This window comes from Lygodium microphyllum, chromosome 3 (genome assembly GCF_053477565.2).
Source record: "Lygodium microphyllum isolate KBCC chromosome 3, Lygodium_microphyllum_v1.1.10, whole genome shotgun sequence".
NCBI classification, from domain to species: Eukaryota; Viridiplantae; Streptophyta; class Polypodiopsida; order Schizaeales; family Lygodiaceae; genus Lygodium; species Lygodium microphyllum.
The window spans coordinates 100795858-100807907 of NC_141137.1; the positions used below are offsets into that span (position 1 = coordinate 100795858).

Consider the following 12050-nt stretch of genomic DNA (forward strand, 5'->3'; position numbering starts at 1 on the left):
GTGGCAGTTTTGCCATGTGGCTGCAGTTGGACAGTCCAACTGCAGTCGGCTGCATTCAATGCTACCGACTTGGCTATTTCGGGCATTTTCTTAGACATTCTTTTCAGCCTTTTTAAGGCTGAGTTTTCAGCAGACTTTGATACTCGTATTTGACAGATTTCAGCCTGTTGGTGACAGAGACAGTACTCGCGGCTGACGAGATCAAGGTCCTCAAGTCGGAGACATACGCAGATATTCTCTCTGCACCTGTGTATAATTTTGCATCCTTACACAGTATTCTTCACTGCAGATTTTTTGCGTTTCACTGTCTCTTTCTCTCTTTGTTCACTCTTTGTCATGGTCATTCACTTCCGCATTGCTTCACTCTGACATGGTATTAGTGCATTGAAGGACCGACCTAGGGTGGATCTAACTGAAGAGGAGTTTTCAGCACGACACAAGGCTGCGTTTTCAGCGTTCAAGTGCGAGCAAGTGAGCTGTGCATGAGAACAAGACTGAGGCGAGCGTGGGTGTGTGAGAAAAGAGAAGATTTGCTGAAGCTGCTATTGTTTTTCTGTTGTTACAGAAGGAAGAAGGCCGTGTTTTTGGCCTTCAAGTGCAGATTTTACCTTTTGATCGCCTCCAGCAAGACCGGAGAAAGTTCGGGATGTAGAGATGAGCCCCAGTAGGCTGCGTTTTCATAGTCGGAGGGGGTTTCTTTTGCGTTTGTGTAGGCATTGCAGGTGAAGATGTCTACAGAGACTGACGTGGAGTTCCAGGCGATCATGGACCGGAAGGTGCTTGTCTTACCGGCTCTTTCCTTGATGGCGACAATTACCGCATATGGTGTGTGATGATGTTGGCCATCTTGGAGTCTTATAATTTGGCAGAGCTTGTGATGGAGGAGATCAACCGGCCCTCGGTGAGAGATGAGTCCCAACTCTCTTTCAGTGCTCGTGCAGAGTTGACTAAAGCCTAGTCTCATTGGAACAAGCTGAATGCCAGGATTTGTTCTTTTCTTTTTTTGTCTTGTACAACAGCCGTGATAGCCCATATAGAGCACTTGACGGTGGCTCGGGAGATATGGCTGGAGCTTGACTAGAAGTACAACCGGATGACCCTTATGAAGAGGGTTTCTTTGGAGGTGCAGATGCGGACCTTGTCCGTGAATAAGTCTTCTTCGCTTCGGGAAGACATCAACAAGCTTCGACAGCTTTAGATGCAGGTTTAAAATGTGGGGAAGCCCATTTTCTCCAAAGGCATGGCGATCACTTTCTTGTCCCAGTTGCCGCCACGATTTGGTACTTTTTATTCCGCTCTTATTGCTTCAAGGCGGGAGCCGACTCTTTGATGGGAAGAGTTGGTTCCTATGGTCTTGGACCAAGAGGAACAATTGAAAGGATAGAATGCTTCCAAATCAGAGGCATTGATTGGTCAAGCCTCTCAGAAGAAGGGGAAGGACCAAAAGGAGGAAGAAGACAACAAATCTAAGGACAAAGAGAGAGAATCAACATGCCATATTTGTGGTAAGACCGGCCATTGAAAGGATTGTCTCGACAAGGACACCAAAAAGGATACGAAGGATTCTGGAATGGTGGCCGCATCCTTATCGGCTGCTTTTCTAACTTAGTGATCATTGAGGACTCTACACCGAAGACTTCTAATGTTGCGATGACAACTTCCCAAGATCGAGAGTGGATTGTGGACAGTGGTGCCTCACAGCACATGATTCCTTCGACAGTTGGTGTTGCCCATTTGCGACCCTTGCATGGGTAGATTCTCATAGGAGATAGCTCTTCTATGTCTATTTGTGCACGGGGTGAGATGCACTTGATTCCAGATGGACGTAGTGGTACCCACACTTCTGAGGTGTTGTATGTGCCAGGTTTAGGGTATCATTTACTTTCGGTACATAAGATTTGTTCTCTTGGTCTCTTGGTGGAGTTTGATAGTGATATTGTTCGAGTTCTTGATCGTGGATTGAGGAAGGTTCTCTCTTCAGGGTATGAGGAGAATGACATCTACAAATTGAAGTCTTCTTCTGCTCATATCTCTCTTCTTTTAACCTCTCAGACACAGTTTGAGCTTTGGCATGCTCAGTTTTGCCACCTAAACTATGAGTATCTCACCCTGTGCAGAAATAGACACCCCGTGCAGAAATAGACACAGAAATGGACCTTGAGGTTTGCTGGACATAGTGATGAGCCAGCAGCCACGTGTCTCTTGCATTCGTGGGAAACAACATAGGGATGCGATTCCGAACAAAGCTTCGAGGCGGAGCTTGTATCTACGGATCTTTGTGGATGAGAAATGAGTCCTTGAAGGGGAGCTTGTACTTCATGTTGATCGTAGATGACTATAGCAGGATGACATGGGTCTACGTTTTGACACTGAAGTCGGAGGCTTTCTCCCACTTCAAAGATTGGCTTCTCTTGGAGGAGACCCAATCAGGCCGGAGATTGAAGACCTTGCGATCAGACAAGGGTGGTGAATTTGTTTCTAATGAGTTTGCTTATTTTTGTGCAGATAGAGGCATTCATCAAGAGTTTGCTAGTACCAACACTCTTGAAGAGAATGGTATTTTGGAGTGGAAAAACCGAAGTGTGATCGAGATGGCACACACTACGATGGAGCACCGACAGACACCTCAGTTTCTGTGGGCCAAGGCAGTGGCTATGGCAGTCCACATCTTGAATCGATCCTCCACTTTGGCCGTTGATTGGATGACACCTTTTGAGGCTTACTTTGGGACTAAGCTTGATGTCTCTTATTTCAGGATCTTTAGGTGTGATGCCTATGCGCACATCCCGAAGACGCAGCGTGACAAATTTGAGGCGGCTTCCCGATGACATGTTTTTGTTGGCTACAGCTTCCAGTCCCAAGATTATCGCTTGTATGATCCTGTAAAGCGGGATTTCTACATGAACCAAGATGTGCGGTTTGTGGAAGTTCCAGCCACAGAGGGGGTTGAGGAGCACCCCGTACTTGGAGATCCAGGGGAGAGTTGGGCTCTTGAGACAATTCTTTTGGAGCCAGAGCCTCTTGATGGAGATTCTTCTTTAGATTCCGAGTTTTCTCTTCCATTGGCCACCCCAATGGAGATCTTGCTGGTGGAAGTACTCAAGTCTTCAGTAGATGGGGAGCGCTGAGGAAAAATCCAGCCTCCTCCTTGTTGGGCCCATGACACTCTCTGTGATTCAGGGATTGAGAGAGTCCCTAAGAAATGGGAACCGTAGGATGGACCGTGGAGGTCACAGAGGTACCATGCACATTCTACGGAGCTTGTTTGCTCTAACTACTGTTTGATGTCATGTGTTATGTAGGATAGAGAGCCTACATCAGTGAAGGAGGCTTTACAGTCTGATCATTTGCGGAAGGTGATGGAAGCCGAGTTGGAGGCTATTGAGCGGAATGGCACTTGGTTCCTTGTGCCTTGTCTCTCTTATAAGAAGATGATTGGTGTCAAATGGGTCTTCAAGACCAAGTATCATAGTGATGGCTCGTTGGACAAGCACAAGCCTTGCCTTGTTGCAAAAGGTTTTACACAACGCCCATGTGTTGACTTCCATGATACTTTTGCCCCTACAGCTTGTATGGCAACTATTCGTGCTGTTCTTGCCTTGGCTGGTCATAGGAGATGGCTTGTTTTTCAGTTGGATGTGAAGTCGGCCTTGAATGGTGATTTGAAGGAGGAGATCTATGTAGAGCAGCCTTCTGTCTTTGGTTTCTCAGATGGGTAGGTTTACAGGTTAAAGAAGGCCTTGTATGGCTCAAAGCAGGCTCCACGTGCTTGGAACGAGAAGATTGATTTGTTTCTCCAAGCCAAGTTGGGATATCATCGCTCTAGGACTGATTCACAGCTTTATTTGCACACTTCCAAGGGAGGTCGTGTGTTGTTTGTTTTGTATGTTGATGACTTGATTATTGTAGGTGCTCATTCCTGGAAGGTCGTAGAGACAAAGGAAGCCCTCCACCAGAAGTTCGAGATGACGGATTTAGGACTTCTCCATTTCTTTTTGGGTCATGAGATTTATCAGTCGCAGAGGGGGATTTTCATATCTCAACAGAGATATGTACAGGAGCTCTTCGTTACTTTTGAGATGAAGGATTGTCGGTCCATTTCTACTCCTATGGATCCGAATTGGAAGGCCACTTCACACTCTGATTCTCCTTTGGCGGATGCTACTCGCAATCGTCAACTGATTGGATCCTTAATTTGGCTCCTCAACACACGGGTTGATCTATGTTTTGCTGTAGGTCTCTTAGCTGGGTTCATGAGTGCACCTCAATAGGTGCATTGGCAGGCTGCTAAAAGGATACTTAGGTTTTTGAGGGGGACCTCCGACCTTGGGATTTTCTATCCAGCCGGTACAGGTGCTATTGATCTTGTTCTTGCAGGTTGGAGTGATTGAGATTGGGCAGGTGATATGGATCAACGGCGGCCTACTACAGGTTACTGTTTTACCTTGGGTGTTGGTGCTATCTCTTGGAGTAGCAAGAAGCAGCACACAGTAGCCCTATCTTTGCTAAGGCAGAGTATCGGGCTGTGTCTTCTACCACATGTGAGATTCTGTGGCTTCAGCAGTTGTTGTAGGGGCTTGGCTGCTCGAGACTCGTCCTACTATCTTGCGGTGCGACAATGAGAGTTGCATTGCCTTGGCACGAAATCTCGTATTCCATGCCCGGACAAAGCACATAGAGATCCAATATCACTTCATCAGGGAGAAGCTTCTAGATGCGACCATTGATGTGAAGTACTGTAAGACCAAAGAAAATCTTGCAGATTTGTTTACGAAAGCACTTCCCCAGGCCTTACTTCATCGACATTCGAGATCCCTACATCTGCTGCCTTGTTTAGGATCTAAGAGGGAGTGTTGAGAGTCATTTTTGTGCCATATCAGCAGTGCCATGTGGCTGTAGTCGGATATTGCAGCCGATCTGGCTATTTCGGGCATTTTTTCAGGCATTCTTTTCAGCCTTCTTAAGGCTGAGTTTCCAGCAGACTTTGATACTCGTATTTGACAGATTTCAGTATGCTGGTGATAGAGACAGCACTCAGGGTTGACGGAGATCAAGGTCCTCAAGTTGGAGATGTAGTGACGGGTTAGGCACGAAGATCGAGACAGTAGGTGTTTGTTAGGCACGGAGAGATAGAGCGAGTGAGAGAGAGCAGAGTAGAGTGTGTGCACGATTTTAGGTTCAATGATGAGTGTGCACCTTTAGGTTTTTAGATAGATATATATGTGCAAGTACGAGTGCTAAGGGTGTGTTTATACCCGAGCACATTTAAAGGCACAAGGGCCTTTATTTCCAACAACCTCCCACCTAAAGGAGCACATTTAAAGGCACAAGGGCCTTTATTTCCAACAACCTCCCACCTAAAGGCAATGTGCCTTAAGAGGAGAAAATAATCAACTAAGTCTAGGTATATACAAAGTTGAAATACATATATTTATCCAACTCCCATCATCTGTCGACAATGAGCAAACCGCTCTGTTGGAAGACCCTTCGTGAGAAGGTCTGCAGGATTATCATTTGTATGCACTTTGATAAGCTCAATGCTCTTGCTGTTAAGTACATCTCTAATGAAGTGGTACTTCACCTGTATGTGCTTTGTCTTTGCATGAAAGACAGGATTTCATGCTAGCATGATAGCACTCTGACTATCACAATGAAGAACATGTAACTTTGTGATGCCAAGCTCTCCCACCAAATGTGAAAGCCATAAAGCCTCCTTGCATGCCTCAATGGCAGCCACATACGCAGCTGCCACTGTAGTAGACAATGCAACACACTTTTGTAGCCTGGAGATCTAAGAGACTGCTCCTCATGTGAAAGTAAACACATACCTAGAAGTGGACTTTTTGCAGTCCGCATGACCAGCATAGTCTGCATCCGTAAAGCCAACAACAGATGCCTTCTACTTCCCAAAGCAGATGCACAACTCCTTTGTGCCTTTAAGGTATCTCATAATACCTTTCACTGCTCTCCAATGCTTCTTGCTAGGGTTTGCCATGTATCTGCTAACCATCTCACTGCAAAGGCAATGTCAGGACATGTAGCAACCATAGTATACATCAAACTGTCAATAGCGGAAGCATATGGTATCTTGGCCATTTCAGCTTTCTCATCATTAGATCTAGGGCTGTCCTCTGCACTGAGTTTCACATACCCCAATTGTTTTCCCCTCTAAGATAGATAGAGTAAGCCTTTTGATCTATCTATGAGTATTCGCATGCCAAGAATGTGATTTGCATCACCAAGATTCTTCATGTCAAAGCTGCCATGAAGACTTTGCTTCAGTGAATCCAAGGCATGAGTATCCCTGCCAGTAATCAACATGTCATCAACATACAAAACCAAGATAATCAGGCTGCCATCTGTTGCCTTCTTGGTGTACAAGCAATTATCCACTTGACTTCTATGAAAGCCTTAAGATTGCATGAATGTATCAAACTTATGATACCATTCTCTTGGTGCTTGTTTCAGCCCATACAAACTCCTTTTGAGTTTATATACCATCTTTTCTTTCCCTTTTTTAACAAATCCTTCAGGCTGCTGCATATATATGTTTTCATGTAGATCACCATGTAAAAACGTAGTCTTTACATCCATCTGAATGAACTCCATATCTTCACTTGCAACCAAGCCAAAATGGTTCTCAATGTAATCAACTTGACTACAGGAGAGAAGATCTTATCAAAGTCAATTCCATGTTCCTGCTTGTACCCCTTCGCAACCAATGTGGCTTTGTACTTTGGTGAGGAACCGGAAGTGACCTTCGTCTTGTAAACCCATTTGCATGGAAGTGTTTTTTGCCCTTTAGGCAATTGCACCAAGTCCCAAGTGCCATTTTTTTCAAGAGATTCTATCTCTGACAACATGGCTTTATACCATTTCTTCTTGTCCTGTCTGTCCATTGCTTCCTTGAAGCAAGACGGGTTACCACAGTCTGTTAACATGACATAATCAGCCACATTGTTTGCACCAGGAACAAATCTGTTAGGTTGTCTAGTAGCCCTAGACGATCTCCTAACCCAATGATCATTGATTGCTGGCTGTTCCTGCAAATTTCCATTTTCAGCATGCTGTCCTGGCATTTCAGCTTGCAAATCAGCATTAACAGCTTGCTGTCTTGGCTGTTCCTGCACATGTAGTGGCTCATTATCATGGGCAATAGCTGGCTGGTCAATTCCAACATCATTTTCTGCATTTACAGGTTCATTTACAGCAGGTATTTGCTGCTGATTGAGATTGAGCATTCTTGAGGGGCATCGCTTGAATCGTCGAGCCATGGAGGAGCCTTTGTAGATATACTATAACAATGAGGTAAATTGTTGAGTTTGCTAGGGTGCACCATCATCCTCCACTCTATCATCGAAAATACCTCCATATTACCTCTTCTTTTGCTGTAGCTTTTGCCCTTCTTGGAAGGCTGAATATACTTTAGATTAGCCACTTTCTTCTTATCATTCTTTTGGAATGATATGTTGCCATTCTGCTCCATTTCCCATGTCTTAGTATAGTCAATGAGTTTCTTGAGACTAGAACAATAATAAAAATCAGCACAAAGTTTAAAATGCAAGCCTTCTTGGAACTTCCTAAGCTTTTTATAGTTGATTTTCTTGAAATGTTGGACCTTCAAAAGTACTCCCAAAACCTCGTTTCATGTCATCAAATTACTCATTTTTCCTTTTCTAGAGTTGATTCCATTACATTTTTACATCTCTTTTGAAATGCATATGAAGAAATCGGCCTTGTATCATTCTAAGGATTGCCATGATTTTGGGGTAGCATGATTAAATTCCAACCCTGTTCACCAAGTGTGGGCTAGGTTGCTCAAATATAGAGCTGCAAACTAATCTTTTCTTTTTCTTTATATTTGTCACGACCATATAAGATTCAAAATTGATGAATAAACTTTAGAAGTAGATCATGATTTCACGAACCATCATATGTACTAGGTTTTTCCTTTGCTAGAGTCGATCCCATTCCATTTTTACATTTCTTGAATTTATAGATTAGATTTCTTGAAAAACAATAGTGAGAGAGGGGGGAAATTGAGATTTGATAATGTAGTGGATGTTTCTTTTTAAGAATGTTCTTTGGCTGAAAAATTTCAGGGCTAGAAACAATCAAATTTTGTAAGAAAACATCGAGACACATACATACTATTTTGAGAATATCATCCCTATCTTTTAGGACTAGAATTTTTGGGCCAATATGAAGTGTCTGAAATTTAGGGACCCCCCGATATGGATATCATATGAAAGCTCTTTTTGAGGACATTCAAACATAGTTGTAGAACCCTTACATGAGATCTTTATGCAGAGGTATGTGCATTCTAAACTTCCAACTTGCATATGGACATTGCACAAACTTGTCATGACCATGCCATCTTGTCAATTGTAATTGCTTATTTTTGTGAATATAGTCCACGCTCCAAGGCATGAATCCTTTTTGTGTGTGTTGATATGCTTGAGTTCTAGACACAAGTGCCCAATCCAGTCATATAGGTGGAAGTGTGCACTATCTTTCTTCTAGCTAATATGTAGTGTGTTGGGTCCACTACAATGTATGACCATTCATCAGTTTTTGCCAGCTTTAATGGACTATTCTATCAACTTATCACCAAGGGAAAGAAATTCAGTAATGTAAATTCATTAAAACTCACTACAAATTCTTTTTCAATGGTGTTGTGATATTTACACGAACTCAGTAGACCCACAAGAGTGTGTTCAGACATTCAAAGTACATTCCTAATATCCTTGTAGCAATCCCTGTTGGACTATTCTCAGTCTTGTTGACATTGTCACCCCTTTTACAGTCAGCTTAATTGAAACAATGGTTCACCAAACAAAAGGTCTATATGTGTGCCATTTGTACGTACATAAATGATGAATAGCGTTTACAGGATAAAACTGTGGCATCTGTCGTTTTTTTTCCTTTTAATTTTTGGTTTGGCCATGATTTTTCCAGCTGGTCAATCCTTTAAAGATGCGCTGCAGTGAGTAATGCTTCATTGAGGGCTTCACATAGAACAATTAAGGAGTAACATAATACAATGGTTTTATGGAAACTGTGAATCTTTTTAGTTCCTCTTATGGGATATGTGCTTCAGAGGGGCTGGCAAGTAAAAGTTGAGGGAGTTTATGTATCAAAAGCTGGGCTACTTGAATGAATAGATAAACTAACAACAATTAAAGAATTTACTCCACTAGGAATCTAGATTGATTTGTCTTTGCAAGTATGGAGTTTCGAGCTCAGGGTTGGTCACTCATGGCTGTTTATTATGCAGAAAGAAGAAGGAATGGAACTTGTGGCAGCAGCTATTTGCTCAGGCATTTTCAATGATTTGGGTAGTGGCAGTAATGTAGACCTTTGCATCATCACAAAGGTGTGCCACAAGTAACCTGTTTTTTAACGTTGAATTCCTATGGCCATGAGGATGGCTTGCAAATCTTTTCAACATGGTCAAAGGACTTAGGGTTACTCAATCTAAAGTCGTGATTGCTTCTTACTTTTTGAACTGTAACAGGGAGGGGTGGAGTCCTTGAGAAACTATCAGCAGCCCAACCCTCGGAGTTATGTTAGTAGGAGGGGCTACTCGTTTGCCAAGGGGCATACAGGTTGAAACTTGGCTGTTTCTTATATCTTTTTCCTCTAGTTTGCCCTAAAACTAGTTGCTAAGAATCTGGTTTTGTTTACAGCTGTGCTCACCGCAAAAGTGATCCCTTTGCGAGAACAAGTGACTGTTGTAGAAGGAGATGCAATGGAGGAGTAATAGCCCATTGTGGAAAAGGTGGAATGAGATTCCGGGCTTTCTTATATTTGGAAGTTACAATAGCCTGCACTATGTTTGAGGCGTGCAATTACCTGTTGAATATTTGCTTATTCTGGGTTACAGATACAAGAATTTTAATGAGAGTATTTTGCTGATTTCAAGAGGAAGGACACGCGCAATTGATCTTATATCTTGAAGAGTTACATTTTTGCTCAGTTTTCTGAGCAGATCATGTGGATGCTGTATTCCATTGAGAGGCAATGCTAACGTTGTTTTTACGTGCAGTTGAAACATGTGGCTTGTTAGACACTCCCGTATATTTATACACAATACCTGGAAGTAAGTCGTTTTTGTAGAAAAAGAGTACATAGGGATGATGGACAAGCAGGCCGAAAACATTGCATAATGTGGTCAAAGCAATCTGAAGTGAAGCTCAAAGCAGGGTACTGGTGGGGCAAAATCTATAAAGCATTAATTGTTTCTTAAGGGCAAAATGTGTGGCCTTTTAAAAAGTAGTCCCAAAGAAAAGGAATTGTTAATTTGCAAAGTTAGCTGGAATCACATGCCAGGTTTCATTATTGTTTTTAGAGGGACTCGCACACACTCTACATGATCTGCTCGAGTTAAAAGGAAATTTTAAGGAAATAAGAGTAAAACTGTGTTGAATTTGTACTTCATCCAAGATTCTCACAGACTACGAGTGCATTATTTGATTGTTTAAACCTATTCGTTTCCCCTGGTGTAGGGTTATCTGTACGAGGGCTAGCCAGAATTATCTGTAAATAAAGATGTTGACTTGTTTGTACCAGATGCTGATGTGGTTGACGTATCTACAGTTAAAACAAGCCTTTCAGCTATTAATTGAACATGATGCTCCAGCAGCTATGCCAATATGATTTTTTCAAACATGATCTCACAATATGTGCTTTGCATAGTTCAACTCATGTACACTTAATTGCAAGAGCCAAATACAGCTTTTGAATGAATATTAATGTAGCGTGTTTGAACATATTAAATATATGTATGCTTAGTAGAATGAGAATTTCACTCTTATCAATTGAGCACGCGTCGTGCCGTTTGGTATTGTATTATTGGTCTAAGCAAAAGAAATAGAAAACGAATTAGTGAAGGCCATGTTAAAAAAGCTATTTGCCCCTAATTAGTCAAGCCTCACATTGAGATTGATGATTGCAATACCAATGAGAATCAACTACTATAGTTATGAGTTACTACATAAATTATCAAGGAAATAGTTATGGGCTTTTCCTATAAATAATGGTGTGTCTTTCAAGATTGGGGTGAAGTTTAGGAATCCGAACTTCACACAAGACACTAAAATGTATTTGTGTGTGGTCAAGTGGTGATTGGGAGGCTTTGTTAACATTTGAGTATTCTACATGGGCTTTGCACTTTAGTGGATTGGTTTTATGTTCTGTACTTGCAAATGTGATAGTTCTTATGCATGACTAGGTTTTTAATTGCATACTAACTTTCAAACTACTAAAATATTGCTTGTTCATTAGTTTTTGGGTGGTGGACTTTGCACAAGACATGATGTTCGCATGTACAAAGCATAAAGTCAATGATGTTGGTATGGGCTGTACACTTCAATGGATTGATTTCATGCTTGTACATGCAAATATGATTAATGTAAGGCTATGGCAAAGAAGCTTAAACAAGAAGATAGAGAGAAAAGACCATTTTGGTACAATTTTATTGTCATAATTGGATTCATTGTGTAATGTAAGGCTATGGCAAAGAAGCTTAAACAAGAAGATAGAGAGAAAAGACCATTTTGGTACAATTTTATTGTCATCATTGGAATCATTGTGCCACCTTTCTCTTATGTTTTGTACATGCAAAAATTAATGGCTTGAAGGGACTACTTTTGTACATTAGATTGATTGTTTTGGTTGGTGCTTTTGACAATTGCAAGAATACAACATGGGGAGAAAAAACCTCACTTGATTTGAGGGCAAGGAATGAATGGGATGAGTGGAGATTATATGGTTATGGACTTGCCTTGAGGTCATTTGCCATGCTATTGGTGCGGTGATAAATCCTAGGAGGGCATTGCTTGAGACAACGGTTGATGGTTTGAGTGGTGAAGTCAAGGGGGCTTTGGTTGGTGGTCCCCATGGTTCCACCCAGAATATATTAGAGTTGTCATGTGCCCAATGGCTCAGTACATTGGAAAACCCAATTCTAAATAGTGGATATGGGCTTAGGAAGAACCAAGTATCCTAGAATTTATATTACCTATATAGCACAAACATGTTTTTAAAAA

General features: G+C 41.9%; 1 protein-coding gene across 1 annotated transcript in view; it reads left to right on the top strand.

Moving 5' to 3' along the window:
• Positions 1 to 10041, top strand: part of LOC148038675 (proteasome subunit beta type-7-A-like) — a 39305-nt gene extending 29264 nt beyond the window's left edge. The window contains exons 6-8 of the mRNA XM_087674262.1: positions 9278 to 9376; positions 9518 to 9608; positions 9690 to 10041. Of these exons, the coding sequence (XP_087530388.1) occupies positions 9278 to 9376; positions 9518 to 9608; positions 9690 to 9763 (264 nt within the window). The 3' untranslated portion in view covers positions 9764 to 10041. The remainder of the gene's footprint in view (positions 1 to 9277; positions 9377 to 9517; positions 9609 to 9689) is intronic.
• Positions 10042 to 12050: the final 2009 nt, after the last annotated feature.